This window comes from Diutina rugosa (assembly GCF_008704595.1).
Source record: "Diutina rugosa strain CBS 613 chromosome Unknown scaffold94_size15517, whole genome shotgun sequence".
NCBI lineage: Eukaryota > Fungi > Ascomycota > Pichiomycetes > Serinales > Debaryomycetaceae > Diutina > Diutina rugosa.
The window spans coordinates 1-15433 of NW_022995071.1; the positions used below are offsets into that span (position 1 = coordinate 1).

The following is a 15433-nucleotide window of genomic DNA, read 5'->3' on the forward strand; positions in this document are numbered from 1 at the left end:
GTATTCAGCCGGGACCCTCCCCCGCAACGTCGCCTACGCATTGTCTATCAGTTATGGTTTGTGGCGAATGGCCAGGCCCTTTCGTTGTCATGAGTGAGAATTGCCGTTAAAACGGATGCTATTAATAATTTTTTTCGTTTGCCCGGTGGCGCCCGTTTAGGAGGTGGTGGTCGGTGTAGCACTTGGTGATTTTCGCTATCACTTCGGAAGCCTCTCACACGAGCTTCCACATACTAATGAGAGCGCACGCTGCAACGTTGCACTGGCCAAAGCCGCACCGGCATCACCACAGGGACGCGTATATCGCATCTCCAGAGCGACACTCTCTATGGACTCAGGTGCAGGCACCCCCGAGGCCGAAACCCCCACCACCACTTGGTTCCCCGACCAGCACGAGGTCGCGGACATCGAGCGCCAGTGTGAGGAGGAGCTTGCTCAAGCGCAACACACGCCACCACCATCGCCACCGCCTAATGTTGGCACGTGGACTTCACTACGCCTAGGCACTTTCAATAACCGCCTCAACAAACGGCTTGAGGAGCGTGCTCAATGGAAACACCGCCGCATGTTCAGTCGTTATGACCACGCCTTACCCACTAAAGAAGTGCTTGACCTAGCTAATCAAGTGTTTGGCTTTGACGGGTGGCTGCACCGCGTGGTGAGCTCTACTCCCCTAGATATTGAAGTGGAAAAAAGAGAAAATCAAGAAGATTTGATCGTGGCTCGTATACAAGTGAACGTCGAGGTATGGTTCTATGACGGTACAGCAATGATGGTGGAAGGGTTTGGTGTGGGGCGTTCCACACATAGGGGCGTGGCGATCGCTACCAGCCGCCACAGTGCAATGAGCGACGCCATTAAAAGCGCTTTTCTCAGCTTACAGGATGAGGCTACGTTCGCCGACATGTACATCGCCCACGACCACCGTCTCGAACCAGAAGAAAACGTCGATACCAGTTATGATCACGCGGGGTTTATTACCTCTATATAATATTAGCATTCTTAAAAGTCTAGCATCGCTTTGACAGGGAATTTGGGCACTGCCGGCACGGGGATGGGGTCGATCAAGTACACGTTCCCGTCGTCGTCCAACCGCTCGCGGTCGCGGTCGCTCATGTTGTGGATTTCTTCGAGATTATCGGTGATAAACAGCACCAACTCCACCCAGTTGTGTTGGATTTGCACTGCACGTTCTCGTTGGTGGCGACGCAAAAGCCCCTCGATAAGATTGGAGGCATCGGGCTGTTGTTGCTCCAACCGCTCAATCAACCGCCCCACCGAGCGAATCAAGTACTCCTCTTCATAAATAGTACCCTTACGCCCCTTAGCCCGCTTTCTATCCTCACGCTTACGGTTCTTAGCCGTCTTTCTCAGCGCCCCCGTCTTCGCCGTCCCCAGCGTCTTACCAGTGTAACGAGTGAAGAACGATGGCGTCGTTGAAGTTTCCGAAGGAGCAATCAGCACGTTGTCAGCAGTATCCTGTTCGGGCATGCCGTAGAAGGTGAAAGGGTCCTCGGCCTTCTTATCCCGCAACTCCCTCAAACGCCGCAACTGCAGGTTCATCTGCTGCTTACAGTCGGCAAGCAACTCGGCGATAGTACCGAAACCTTCACCCAATTGCGGGTCAATTATCAGCTCAATAAGCTCGGGTCTCCCCAGCAGCTTCGCTAAGAGGATAGCTTGGTCGTAGTGGTAGTGCTTACAGTAAAGCACACACGCGGCGTCGACGTTGCCCAACACAAACCGCTCGATTTCAGCGGCTTCGACGTAGCGGTGGTCGCTTTCAAGGCTCGCCACCAAGTCAGTGGCAACTGTACGGTAGCGGTCTTGGTCCTGGGCCACGAGCGCCAACGCCTCCTTCCACCGCTTGGCCAACACCCACAGCTCGAGGGCAGCGTCGTCGAGGCCCAAGTACTCGTAGGTAAGCCCAGCGTCGGGGTACTGCTTGTCGTCAAACAAGTACTGAGCGTAGAGACGGTACACCTCTTCAGTACGTTGGGTGTTGTTCTCCTTGGTATAGATGGCAATCGCCTGTTTGTAAAGATGGTGTTGGACCATGTAGTCATCGAACTCCTGGGCTTCCGCCAACTCAAAGAGCCAGCCGAGAGCCTTAGTGTAGTTCTTAAGATGGTCGTCAATCAAAAACTTCTGGCGGAGAGGCAGTTGTTGGTGCAAGTTCTGGAGGAAAGGGAGGTACTCCTTGGGGTCCATTTGCGAGTGTTGCGCCACCAGAAGGGCAAGGCGCACATTGTAGATCGCCAACAGCAGGTTGTAGAGTTTGTAGACGTCGTACAAGAAGCACAAATGGGTGATGGCCAGTTCGCGGTGGTCTTCGTCCTTAAGTCCACCAATAAGCTTAAGCGCATCCTCGATATTGGGAGGTTTCTGACACGCGTAGGCAGTGATGATCGTTTGTAAGTATTGGTCGTGGTTTTGAGGCTTTTCAAGCACCTTAAGGATGGCCTCACAGATGCGGTTAACCTTGGAGTTAGCGTCGCGCTCACCGTGGCGTTCATGACGGATAATCCGCTTAGTACCCTCACCTTCGTCGATAAGCGTCAGCGACGCTAATTGTTCAGTTACGGCCGCCACGGGTTCGCCGTCGTCACCTTTAGTTTCCCTGTATTTAACTTCAGCCACATTCTCTTCCTTCAAGCACAGCACAAATAAGTCAAGGTGTTCCACTTTACCCAATTGAGCCACAAACTTATCGACGTTAGCCATGAACAAATCAGGCCGGTAGTCGTGTAAGATGTCCAAGTCGATGCGATGAGTACGACACGCCATAAACGCTTGGTAGTACTCACCAGCCACAATCAACTGGCGTACGGCTGAAAGCACCATAATACGCGGGTAGATTGTCTCCAAGTTACCTCTGGGAGCTTCAAGCACCACCGAGTACTTCAGAGGCATCACGTTGACCAAAAACGACCCCCTCTCAATTGCACGCACCCGCTCGTCGTTCAACTCACCAAAGTTGATGTTTTCAGTGATGGCTTGGTCCAAGTGAATGAAGCAAAGCTGCAGTTGCGAGGTGGTGAACAAAAGATGCAGTTCCGAGAGTTTGAGCGAGGTGGCGTTAGTGCACACTTCATGGTCGTTGGCGTAGAGCTTAGCCAGCGCCGAGATACCAAAGGCAGTGTCGTTAAGCACCTCAATCTCCCGACAAAGCTGAGGGAAAGTAGTGATATAAGTGGGTTCGCCATCTTGGGAATAAGTGAACACTTGTCCGTCTCTTAATTCGACAGCCAACGCAGTAAGGTCAGCGGTGGCCTTAACCACTACTGCTTTAGTTTCCAAATCCACTACTCGGCTCACCAGACCGTCTAACTCGTAAAACACCAACGACGTAAACGCTGCTTGGTCAATCGCCACCACCACGGTATCGTCGCCGATAAATGCCACATACTTGGCGAAACCAGGGTCCATCGCGGCACTGGTTTCCACTTTGGGAGCAGGCAGCAGCGGCAGTTCCATGGCCGCAGTGATGTGAAGCTGAGTGGTGCCAACAGCAGCAAACCGAGTACCGCTACGGTTAGTGCACACGTCGATAATCGGTTCAGGCACATACACTTCTCTGAAACTGACGGGAGGAGGCACGTTAGCCACCGCGAGAGGAGTGATCTTGATTTCGTCGCCATCAGTTACAAGGGTCATCCCCTGGTCGGCACCCATTGTCGTCGCCCCAGTGTGGACGGTAGTGGCCAAATCAAACATCTCGAGGCTTACTTCGGTGGCTACCATCAACAGCAACGGCTTTTCCGGGTGCCATCTGTGGAATTTGACGGGGGACGAGAAATTGTACACTTGCTTCAAGTACCAGTGGTAGTTCTTTGTCGTCCACAATTGTACTTGATTGTCCAATTGGATCAGCAAAACCCCCAGGTCACACGACCATTGCATGTCAACAATTACTGCTGACTCAGGGTTGAGTCTTGAGTTGAACTCGCCGTGTCTGAGCCCATTACGCTCGTAGAAAACCACGTCAAGCACGTCGTCACCATCGTCATCGGTGTGGCGTTGAGTCAGGGCAATCAAAGCCCCCTGAGGTTTCCACGCCAAGTTGTGTTCGAGACCATCAACAGCTTCGTTCACCAGATCAAGAACACCGTCTCTCAGGAACACTCTGATAACACGACGGTCGTAGCTCTCTCCGGTGTCTTCGACGGCCACGGGCTCAATTGTAGATATAGCAAAGTACTCACCGTCGCCTCTCCATGAGACTTTGGTGGTGTGACGATCTAGCGGCGAGAGAGTTCCGCGTTCCACTTCATTGACGGTAGGGTCTCTCAACTCTCCTTCCTGAGTGAGCCCTGCGTGTTTAAGCGCTTCCCGCTCACGAGCATGGGCTCCTCTCCCCTTAAACTGAGTCTCTTTTTTACCCCAGCCCACCGATACGTGTTTAGAGTCCAGGATCTTAATATCGTTAGCGTCCAACTGCTTATCACAAATAGGGTCATCAAACAGGCGTGGAAGCAAGAGCACCTTATTGTCGTTGGTGACAAGGGTAATGATCTCGTCGTCAGGCGACCATTGGGCTGCCTGGAGGCCGCTATCGATCAGACCCACGATCTCCACCGTGGTGGAGTCGCAGTCGGCTTCGGGGACATAAGTAGCCACCACGAGGTCCCCTCCGGTGAATACAAACACGAGCTGGGTCCAGTCGTCAAAATGGGCAAACAGTAACACGTCCCCGGGCGCAGAGACGGCAAACGAGGCGAGCACTACCCGTTGGCCCGACTTTTGCATCTGCTGGACCTCGACGTATTCATCGTTGGCGAGACAGCAGGTGATGCTGTCGGCAACCGGGTCGTATGTCAGCGCCACCACCGGAAGATCCGGGTACGTGAGCGACTCGAGAACTATCTCGCCCCGGTTTAGCGTGACAAGGTTCTTCATAGTATATGGGTGCGAGCCGCGATGGCGATGGCGCAATATGATAAGGGGACCCGGATGCGGATCCAGAGGTGGAAATGCAATATGAAATTATGCTAGAAAGATGATGAGCTGATAAATTTGATCTAAGACCTAAATTTCAAATATAAGATGTTGGTAACTTTTTTTACCTTAAGCCTTTAGTCTGGGGATGCGATGAGGGGACTCTTGGTGAAATGCGACTGCAGCACGAGTGTAAGCCGTCTCACTGACCATCGGCAATGGCTACGGCAACGGCAAATGCTAGATCCCCGTGCCGGCTAACAATAGCCTCATACCTTTAACCTGAGAATTGACCAGAGTGATTTTTCCAAACCAGGCAAGTGGAGGCGGCACTGAAATTGCCCTATGGTGATTTTCCATTAACGGTTGCGGGGACGCCCGAAAAACCGTTGTGGTTGTGGTCGAGAATTACGAGTTATTAATCAGATACACCATTAATTGAATTGTCCTGAGCCCCATTGGGAACGGCGCTACGCCCCAGAAAGCGCCGATTGAGCCGAAAACATGCTCGCTTGCCAAGACCGATCATGTCGATACCACAAGGGTGTTAAGCCAAGACTTGGGCCAAGGTGGGCTGGTAATGGGGAGAAGAAGCCCAGCTTCCAAAAGACACCGGTGGACGACTTGGCCAAGCTTTATTGGTGAAAGGAAAGTGGTATCATCGGTACCAGAAGCCCACCGACTTACCCCACACTTTTCGTTGCAGCTCGCTACCAAAGATGTTCCCGCCTCGCCATTGTGCGACGTACCAGGAACAATTTAGCGATTAGTCGGCTTTGAGTTTATTATTTTACACGATGTTGAGCCAGTAGTTGCAGGACATTACGATAAAGTGCCCTTCGGCGTTGTGGAGACTACTAACGACCGTTGGGGTGGTATGGCTCAAGCGATGGTTTACGTTAACTTGAACCATGGTATCATGCTTCATCGTATGTGGTTTCGGCGATAGGTACGAGCAGGTACCAAACGAATTGACACAATTGATGGTACCAAATCTGCGCGAAGCAGAACCACATTATACCGTGCGTTTAATTGAAAATGATAGTGGTTATCGGGCTGGACGGCTATATAAGGACGCCGACTGGCACTTGAGCTTCTCTATAATCAAGTACAATGAAGTTCCAAACCGTCTTTACCATCACTGCTTTGGCTGCTATTGCCACTGCTGCCAGCTCTGCTGAAGCTGCTGAAGCCTCTGTGGAAGCTCACGCTGGCCACGACCATGACCATGATCACGGCCATGACCATGATCACGACCACGACCACGACCACGACCACGACCACGATCATGCGAGCGAAGCCAATGGTGGTGAGGCCAAGGCTGAAGAAACTGCTCAAGCCTCTGCTACCACCGGTGATGACCACGACCACGCCCATGAGTCGGGCGAATCCGGTCATGACCACGACCACGCTCACGAATCCGGTGACGACCACGACCACGCTCACGAATCCGGTGACGACCACGACCACGCCCATGAATCTGGCGAAGCTGCTCATTCTCATGAATCTGGCGAGGCCGATCACGCCCACAGCAACACCGTCAGTGCTAAGAGCGACAACGGCGCCGTTGCTGTTGGCTTCGGCACTGGTGCCGTCGCCCTTGCTGCCGTCTTGTTGTTGTAAAAAATTACTTTTACGTAAACTAACTAATATGTTTTCATCTTTCACTTACCCTGTAGTGCTACAAGAACTTCGATATCCATGCATTCGCTGAAAAGCAGTACGCCATCTGACCTCTTGCCATTTCAGTGCAATTCGTATCCCTTGTGTATCAGAATCATACGGGTATCTTTCAATTTAGTCGTTCCCTTTGAACATTCACAAGGACAAAAATTCATATCTCGCAAATAGTAATGCTCAAGATCGCATGTTGAGCAAATTACGGTTTTGTGGATCACGACAACCGTATATTGTATCCATGTAATGCATATTACCAACGATCGAAGAGCCTACACAAAATCTACAGAGGTTTCTCCAAAATTCTCCGAAAAATGAACTAAGCTTACGATCTAAAGAAGGCTTGGATAATTGCCACTTAGTTATGGATCTCTTGTTATCTCACAGGTTTTTCGTTCCTCTCGGTAATCTCTTTACTCCATACTGTATCGCGTCCCTCATGCATTCACAATAAACGCAGTAAGTGCAATTTGGTAGCTGGATGTGGCCATGATTCGTCAACTTAAGTATTTGTTACGGTCGATTCGTGGTGAAAATCGTGTGATGACTCCAAAAAGAAATGTCCAATATCACCTTTTTGAGTAATTCTTTGCATATTATGGCATGTCGATGCTAAAGATTATTCGCTCATACTCCGGCGAAAATTACCTGTCGTCGATGCGACCAATAGTCATTGAGGTTATACCCGTAATGTGAAAATTTTATGATCCTCAAAACACTCATAAGCTCCTTAAAGCTCAATGAGTGTTTGTGACCATTGTACTTCTGCTCTTGCTCGACATGTAGAAGCTGTGGCGTTTTCGGTACACCTTCCCCGCTTGACCCTGTCAACCCCAGCTTATCTTACGTCTCGCTAATGTCCTAATCTATCACTCCTGGTCTTCAGAATCATAGGCAGATTTTTACTCACAACCGCGTTCTCAACTCGGCATTGTCGCCACAGTTTCGTTTACCTTTTGTCGTCGCTGGTAGCCATACACTTGTTGCTCGATCGCAAACGGTGGCTGCGACCTCACCTTACCCCCACGAGCCAGAACCCACAACCACCCGTCGGGGAATTGCCCCATGATCCTTCTTATCGATTCCTATGACTCGTTCACCAATAACTTGGCTGATTTAATCGCGAAGGCGACTGGCCAAGAAGTGGTGGTGGTCCACAACGACTCCATTCCCCCATCTGACTACGCCACATTTGCCCAGGATTACTTACGAAACTTCGACTGGGTGGTCATTGGTCCTGGGCCAGGGCACCCGGCCAACGACAGCGACGTGGGAATCATCAAGTGGCTCTTGGACCAGTACCACGATCCTACTTTCGTTAAAGTGCCAATCCTCGGGGTTTGTTTGGGGTTCCAGGCGGTTTGCCACGCGTTTGGCTCTGATGTTGAGCGCTTGGATGTCGTCCGTCACGGACAGGTGTTCCCGCTCGTTGTCACTGACACTCTGGACCTTTTCGCTGGTGGCTCATCACCAGTGGACGTTGTGCGGTACCACTCATTGTACGTGCCTCTGATTGGTGATGACCTCAAGCAACTCGCTTACTGTGAAGATGAAGGTAAGGCAATCCTTATGGCGGTGAAGCATCGTGAATTGCCTCTTTATGGGGTGCAATACCATCCTGAAAGTGTGTGTTCTACGCAAGGTTTGGACCTCATCAAAAACTTTGCTGATATCGCTAAACGTTGGAATGATGAACATCGTCAACAGAGAAACATTAATACGGAAGCTGTTGATAAACTCAAAGGAATATATTCCGTTCATTTCGAGCCCTTGATTGAATCCGGTGAATTCGCGCCTCAAGCCGATAAGAAGCTCATTCTGAAAACTATTTCTCTTGATGATAACGTGGGTCCGGTTGATGTCTGTGATCATTTACACCATGAGGGTATACCGTTCGTGTTACTAAACTCTGCGGCTGTGCCTGGTGAATGGTCTGTTATAGGTTTGCCAATTGAGAATCAGAGTGAGGTGATAACGCATCTGGTCGATACCAATGAGGTCACCATTTCATCCTACGGTTCAAAGGAGATTATCAAAAAATGGGAGGGCAGTGGATGGGAATATCTTGGTCAACAGATGAAACGTAACTATGTATCCCCCGAGAACCTTAAGTTGCCTAATCCATCCATTCCTTTTGTTGGAGGGTATATGGGCATTATAAGTTATGAGGAGGGTCAACACATCACATTACTGAAACTTCCAAAAATCTGCAATGGGCCCGCGCCCGACATGAAACTTGTTTGGATTGATCGAGTCTTGGTGTTTGACCACATTCAACGCCAATGGCACATTATGTCTTTCCTTGACGATGACGATTCTTGGATAGATCGAATTGTTAACGGGATGAATAATGTAAAACCTATTGACCTTGAATCGATTCCAATGACGGTAGAAGCAATTGGCGAGGGTAACATCGAGTACGATTTACCGGTATTGGACGTTTATCGCGAGCAGTTTGCTAGATGCCAAGAGTACTTACATTCAGGCGACTCCTATGAACTTTGTCTCACAACTCAATCTACCATCAGGGTCCCGACTTCAACTAAAGCATGGGATATCTACAAAGTGTTGACTCTTCGCAAGAACCCTCTGCCGTATCTGTGTTTCTTTGAGTTTGATGATTGTGTCCTCATATCATCATCACCTGAAAGATTTCTTTCTTGGAAACGTACCGAGAATGGCAAGCTTGCTCAATTACGTCCGATCAAAGGTACTGTTCGCAACACCCCTGAAGTCACTTTTGCCGATGCGGAGCGGATTTTGCGGACGCCCAAGGAGATGGGAGAAAACTTGATGATTGTTGATTTGATCCGCCACGATTTGCTTCAATTCTTACCCCAGGTCGATGTGCCTCAATTGATGCGAGTGGAGGAATATGCAACCGTCTACCAATTGGTTAGTGTGATCAATGGGTACTTGGCTGATAACGGTTACAAAGGTATCGACGTTCTCTGCAATTCGCTCCCACCTGGGCTGATGACAGGCGCCCCTAAGAAGCGAAGCATCGAGCTTCTTCAAGACATAGAAGCTTTGCAACCTGGCTACGGCCGCAGAGGTATCTATTCCGGAGTGGTGGGATACTGGTCAGTGACGGACGACTCTGACTGGCTGGTAGTGATCCGCTCCGCTTTCCATTACCCTGACGATAAACTTAACACTGATACCACCAAGCTTTGGCGCATTGGAGCTGGTGGTGCGATCACGGTACTCAGCAATCTTGACGACGAGTGGGAAGAGATGCGGTTGAAGTTGACGCTGGCACTCCAAGCATTCACTAATAACGTAAATAGCTAATTCGTCATCTACATTCTAAAGATTCATCTAATAATGGTAATCATCTGACTTTTGTCCCGCTGTCGAAGGGAAGCACACCTCGGCGAGTATCTGTTCTGGACCATCGTCCTTCACTAAGTCATGCAATTGAGTGTTCTTACAGAGGAACAACCCCAACATGCCGCAAGAGTTGAGGCCTAACTTTTCATGGTAAACGCCCAGCTTACGAGGCACCACCATCATCCACTTGGGAGTCATCAAAAAATTGTAACTCATTTTCGTAACGTCATTGTCCCGCAACACAGTGGCCGCTCGAGACACCAACAGCATGTAATACATCAGCAAGTCGTCGGCAGTCATGTCTCCGTCCGGCAAGCGAGCCACGAAGTGGGCGAAGGGTAAGTTACCATTTTGGAGTGGTTCGTTTTTGTTGTTGGGTAAAAATGATGATGACGAGTCGGCCAACCTGTCAGCAAACGAGATAAATTCACCCAGCGGCTTCTTCATGAATTGAACATGTTTGTGAGGCTGCGACGCTCCCAGCTCGGGACCGCAGTTGAAGAAAGCAAACCAATCGTTTCCTACGTGCTTGCACACCGAGTAAATAGCCTCAAGTTCTTCTGGCAGCAACGGCGTGTCTTGCGACTTGAATTCCTTCGTGAGCAACATGAAGTGGCACGGCACCACGGGGTATTTGTTGAAAACTAATCTAAATTGGTTTTCTTTACCAAAGTCCTCAACAATGGTAAGCGCTGGCTCAGGCTCCAAGAAGGGGTTCTTCTTTTGCTGTCCCTTTTCCGGCCGTTTCATTAAAGACGGCAACATTGTGTATTGGACGTCCATGTGCGGCAAGTGGACGACTTCAGTGGTGGCTCCCTTACCATTGAACTCAAGTTCGCCATCAGCTGCAGCCTTTTCGAACTTCTGCTCGAGAATGTTGGTGAAATCACTGGGGAGGGAGATTGACATGGCTGCTCTTTAGTGCGCACGACAGAGCTCCACTATAGTAGCAACTTGATCAATGGAATAACACTCTAACTTTCACATAGAAATGGATTACCGGTGACTTGATATGTATTTCCACAAATCTTTTCATATTGCGATCAAAAAGTTGGTTATGAATTCGTATATGCTTATCACCACCAATGCCGCACTCCATCACTTACTGATACCAAACCTGGAGAGGCTTGATCCTGTGAGCTTTGACAGCCCATCCTGAAACAGGCTCGGGAAGTCCAAATAACCGACCAACTACTAGTTTTGGTGATTTCATCGAGCTTGTATTAAATCATACGTCCCATACATACCCATTCCAAGTCATCTCATCGGACATGTCTGCCTTCGCTTCCCTACAAGACAATGATGCAACTGAAGATGTGATCAAATATGAACAAAACTCGCTGGACGATGATACAGAGGAGGGATTCCGGTCACTGGCGCAGCCTCAAGCTCAACAGGTGGTGCCTCCTTGGGAAGCCATTGAACTTGCAACCGTCGACTTGGCAGTGTACAACCTGAATTTCTCTCCCAATCAACAAAACTTTGCCATGGAGGGCAAAACCTCATACGTGGGTTTGCTGGGGCCAGATCATATCATTGTGTGTGGCCAGTTCAAACTTACTGTACTTCTAGGTACACTTCTCATCAATGATTGCCATCAACTCAAAAGCAGTGAAATTGCCCTCCCCATAACAGTCACTCATGCTCAAGGGCTCTTACTATTTGGTTCGGTGCCGTCTGAATCGACCTCCTCCTCGCCTAATCTACCAGTTCAAGGGGAAACAATCATCAAATTGGAACAGAATTTCACTGGTTTGGAGAAAATCAGTACTTACGCTCCATTGTACAAACGTCTCCTTCCTCCGTCAGCAGACTTATTGGAATCAGATGCGTTTCAAGCAAGGTTCTACCTGCTATCATATGAGATCATTAGCGGGCATCTGCCGACACCCGCTGTGAGTATCAGCGGCGACCAGTTGAAGGCGCTTGATGCGGTCACACTGTTTGTGGGTAAACCCAAAAAAGCTTCAGTGGTGTGTATCGTTGGGGGGAAAAACAGCGGTAAGCTGACGTTTGCGAAGGCTTTATCAAACCAAGTGTTGCTTCAATATTCACGAGAAGTGTGTTATCTTGAGACAGATCCAGGACAATCTGAAGGTATTCCCCCTTATTGTTTAGGGCTTTTGCATGTATCGCAACCATTGCTAGGGATGTTGGAGGAAAGAGTTACCGACACCACTGCTTACTTTGGCTACTCGTCTCCGGCTCATCACCCAAAACTATATTTACAGATCATTCGTCAGCTTCTAGATTATTACCAGAAACATCATGCCACTCAGCGTCATCCTTTGATTATCAATACCCCTGGCTGGATCAAAGGCTTCGGTAAAGAATTGTTACGGCAGATTTGTGATATGATTTCCATTGACCACTTGGTGATCATGGGTCAAGATGACGAAGAAAATTTAGCTGAGACTTTAACCCACAACATGCACCACTTTGTCCCTTGTCTCAGTCATCAGCCCACATTCTCGGCTCCTCATATCCGCACACTTGCTAAATTGTGCTACTTTCATCGTCATGGTCATCGCTATGACTTCGATCACCATTTGCTCGATAACGCCCCCTACAAAGTAAGTTACGGTGTGGAGGGAGGCATCAGAGCGATGTCTGTGCTCAACTACGACTGTCCAGCGAATTTCCAATTACAAGACTTGGTGGCGATGGTTGAGGTGACGATCATGGCAGTGTATGTGGTTGATCCCAGTATCTACGAGCGAATTCCTGTGGAAAGTGGAGATGAAGTACCCAACTACATCCAGGGAAGTACCTGGCTCGAGCTCGAGCCCAAGACAACATTGCTAGGGCTCGCCATGATTCACAGCATCGACACCAATCGCAAGACTATCAATTTGTATCTCGGTCCCGAAGTGATCGAGCGAGTAGATGAAGGGGCTATAGTTTTAGTGAAGGGTGAAGGCGAGATTCCGCCATGTGAGCTTTTGAACCCCGGCATGCTCAGCAGTCACAAACGACACTTGGACGTTTATAACGATCATAAAAAATCGGGCGCCGCCACCGATTTGGTCAAGCCTGTGATTCCCTATGTGTCTCTGGATGATAAAGAGCGAGTCGGAGGGGTATGGCGAGTGCGCCGGAACATTGGCCGGAAAGGCCGGTAGGGGAATTCATTCATATGTATATATTACAGCACTTCTACTCATCAACCTCTTCGAGAGTCACCTTTCTCTTAGTCGGGAGAGATTGGCCAGCAGCAGCTCCGGAAGCCGCCTGTTTATCCGATCCCACTGACACAGGAGTGGAAGCGGAGTTTGCTTTGGTGCTGGTAGCGGGAGCAGGGGCCAGAGCACCGGGGGTTGCCGCGGCGGCAGTGCCCTTCGACTTCTTCTTACCCTTCTTCTTCCGCTCCTTTTCCCAACCGTAGGCAGGCTGGAACGATTCAATGACACCGCAGTCTTCGAACAAGTTGGGGAACAACCAAAGACCGCGAGGCATCGTCAATGCTGTGATGACATACACGATCAACCGCACGATGGCGATACCGAAGAAGCAACCGATCAATCCCAATGCACCCATCAGCAAGTACCACACCCCACGCTTCATGAAGTTAGGCCACAACGGGAACAAAATGACGGTGAACACCGCTGCGATAAATAATAACGCCAAAAGTGGTGCGTAAGGGTTCGGCTTCTGGTAGGTCCAGGCGAAGTACGAGTCAGGGTCAACGCGAGCCTCATTGATCCGCTTAAGCGTCGGCTTTTGACGGTTGGGTTTCCATCCGCGTACGGCCTTGATTTCAGCCCAGTGTAATTTTTGCACGGGGACGATCATTTGGTTTTGGATCAACAATACAAACGCTTTGTCGGCGTCAACGTCGGCTTCTATAGGAATCAAACCGTTCTTGGGATTCTGTTGGGCTTTCTTGTACACGTCGCTTGTCAACAAACGACGGAACCGCTTGTAGCGGAAGAAGCTGATGTCCTGTTCATTATTGAGCAAACCCACGCGCTGCTTGAGATCGCGATGGTCCTTTAACCAGCGTGCAAGGGCGATGGCAATTGGAGAACGCTGCTCCGTTTCGACCTTCACCTGCTGACTCTGGACGGGGGCCGCTGGCTTGGCTGCGGGTTGAGACATAGTTGAGGTGTACGTGTACTACAACGCGTGAATTTTCCAGTGCGAGTTGTCTCCCCGGTCGATGGTGTTGAGCCCGGGAGAAACCCCCCAAGTCAAGCCAGTGATTCTCAGTAATTGGAATCAGTTCGATAGCTGAGACCAACATGATCCTTCGACCGCGATGTATTCATTCAAGTACGAGCCCTAATGCCACTGATGGAGAGCTCCGTGAGACTCAGACTTTGGTTATCAGCCTCTTTGCGTTCTAGACAAATGCATATCCCTTCACCACAATCTCGCTTTCATTGATATTACTTCCCGTCAGACTACACTATCGAAGGATTGACCATATTTGGGGGCGGCGGCCAGATTCCTCGACTCCGTTTCCCTGTTATGCAGTAGTCATTTTGGTTTTGAATAGCCAAAGCTGGCAGGGGTGGCGTTTGGTCGATATCGAAATCAATCGACTTTTTGACGTTTGACAGGGAAACTGTACTCATTCGTCTATAGTTCGGATAAATTTCTACTGTACTTCTAACGGTTGTCGCAGTTTGGTGACCATCGGCTAACCTATACTCGACTCGCTTTGTCGTTGTACTATTTTAGCCTCCATCCCTTAGTACATTGGCCAATGCCACTTGATAGCCTTTACAGTCCTACTAGTTGTTAATTCGCAAGTCGCTTATACTGTGGCGCGTTAAGTTAAATGATTTAAAGGTGAATAAGTTTGCAAAACACTACAAAATTTATAATAAACTTTTATTCAATATAGGTATCAAATCACAATATCACGCTAGGTGAATTAAAGGGGAATCACAAAACAAAGAGAAGCAACATCGCCGCCAACGATCTCGAGATCAACTTGGTCGACGCGCTGCCCTCAGCAATAACCGAAGGTTCGGACCCACCAGGGGTGGAGCCAGCAGTACTTTGAGCACCAGGAAGTGTCAACACAGTGGAACCAGAGGGTACCACATTAGACCCAGCCAAAGTATTGGCTTGGCCTTCACCGGCGGGCACATTGGGCGAGCCTTCACCTGAGCCGGAGTCGACGTTGTTTCCAGACCCGGTGTCAGTCGTCTTGGCCTCGCTTTCAAGGGTTGTGTACGTTAACACTTCACCATTTTCGTTAGTGGTGATCAAGGTGGTGTAGTGAGGAGCCACAGTAGAAGTGATCACACCGCCAGTAGAGTCGGTAGTGACTTCAACAACATGTTCAGCAGTCACGACAGCACCGTTGTCCTTAGTTTCCACAACAGCAGTGGTGTACACCGAGCACACGTCACATTCGGTAGGCTTACTACCGATGGTGGAAGTCTTGGTGACCACGCCACCAGTAGCGTCTGTGGTAACTTCAACAACACATTCAGCAGTAGTCACAACACCGTGTTCGTTTTCCTTAACAATG

The 15433-nt window shown here is 49.6% G+C and overlaps 8 protein-coding genes across 8 annotated transcripts; 4 read left to right on the forward strand and 4 right to left on the reverse strand. All coding sequences in view use genetic code 12, as the record gives it.

The window, feature by feature from the left end:
• Nucleotides 1–328: 328 nt before the first annotated feature.
• On the forward strand, nt 329–991 carry RAD59 (Rad59p; the record flags this gene model as incomplete). Its single annotated transcript, XM_034158111.1, has 1 exon — nt 329–991. The coding sequence occupies one exon, from the start codon at nt 329–331 to the stop codon at nt 989–991; it is 663 nt and encodes a 220-aa protein (XP_034014677.1).
• Nucleotides 992–1002: 11 nt separating this feature from the next.
• On the reverse strand, nt 1003–4899 carry DIURU_000517 (Elongator subunit; the record flags this gene model as incomplete). Its single annotated transcript, XM_034158122.1, has 1 exon — nt 1003–4899. The coding sequence occupies one exon, from the start codon at nt 4897–4899 to the stop codon at nt 1003–1005; it is 3897 nt and encodes a 1298-aa protein (XP_034014678.1).
• Nucleotides 4900–6051: 1152 nt separating this feature from the next.
• DIURU_000518 (uncharacterized protein) lies at nt 6052–6561 on the forward strand (the record flags this gene model as incomplete). Its single annotated transcript, XM_034158133.1, has 1 exon — nt 6052–6561. The coding sequence occupies one exon, from the start codon at nt 6052–6054 to the stop codon at nt 6559–6561; it is 510 nt and encodes a 169-aa protein (XP_034014679.1).
• Nucleotides 6562–7680: 1119 nt separating this feature from the next.
• ABZ1 (4-amino-4-deoxychorismate synthase) lies at nt 7681–9909 on the forward strand (the record flags this gene model as incomplete). Its single annotated transcript, XM_034158144.1, has 1 exon — nt 7681–9909. One exon carries the CDS (start codon nt 7681–7683, stop codon nt 9907–9909), a length of 2229 nt encoding a protein of 742 aa, XP_034014680.1.
• A 27-nt stretch (nt 9910–9936) lies between these two features.
• Nucleotides 9937–10857, reverse strand: APA2 (bifunctional AP-4-A phosphorylase/ADP sulfurylase; the record flags this gene model as incomplete). The annotated part of the gene is made up of 1 exon (XM_034158156.1): nt 9937–10857. One exon carries the CDS (start codon nt 10855–10857, stop codon nt 9937–9939), a length of 921 nt encoding a protein of 306 aa, XP_034014681.1.
• Nucleotides 10858–11219: 362 nt separating this feature from the next.
• On the forward strand, nt 11220–13070 carry DIURU_000521 (polynucleotide 5'-hydroxyl-kinase; the record flags this gene model as incomplete). The annotated part of the gene is made up of 1 exon (XM_034158167.1): nt 11220–13070. One exon carries the CDS (start codon nt 11220–11222, stop codon nt 13068–13070), a length of 1851 nt encoding a protein of 616 aa, XP_034014682.1.
• A 34-nt stretch (nt 13071–13104) lies between these two features.
• Nucleotides 13105–14046, reverse strand: SEC62 (Sec63 complex subunit; the record flags this gene model as incomplete). Its single annotated transcript, XM_034158178.1, has 1 exon — nt 13105–14046. One exon carries the CDS (start codon nt 14044–14046, stop codon nt 13105–13107), a length of 942 nt encoding a protein of 313 aa, XP_034014683.1.
• Nucleotides 14047–14838: 792 nt separating this feature from the next.
• DIURU_000523 (uncharacterized protein) lies at nt 14839–15433 on the reverse strand (the record flags this gene model as incomplete). Its single annotated transcript, XM_034158189.1, has 1 exon — nt 14839–15433. A coding segment is annotated over one exon (595 nt), but the record flags the coding sequence as incomplete, so codon positions are not given.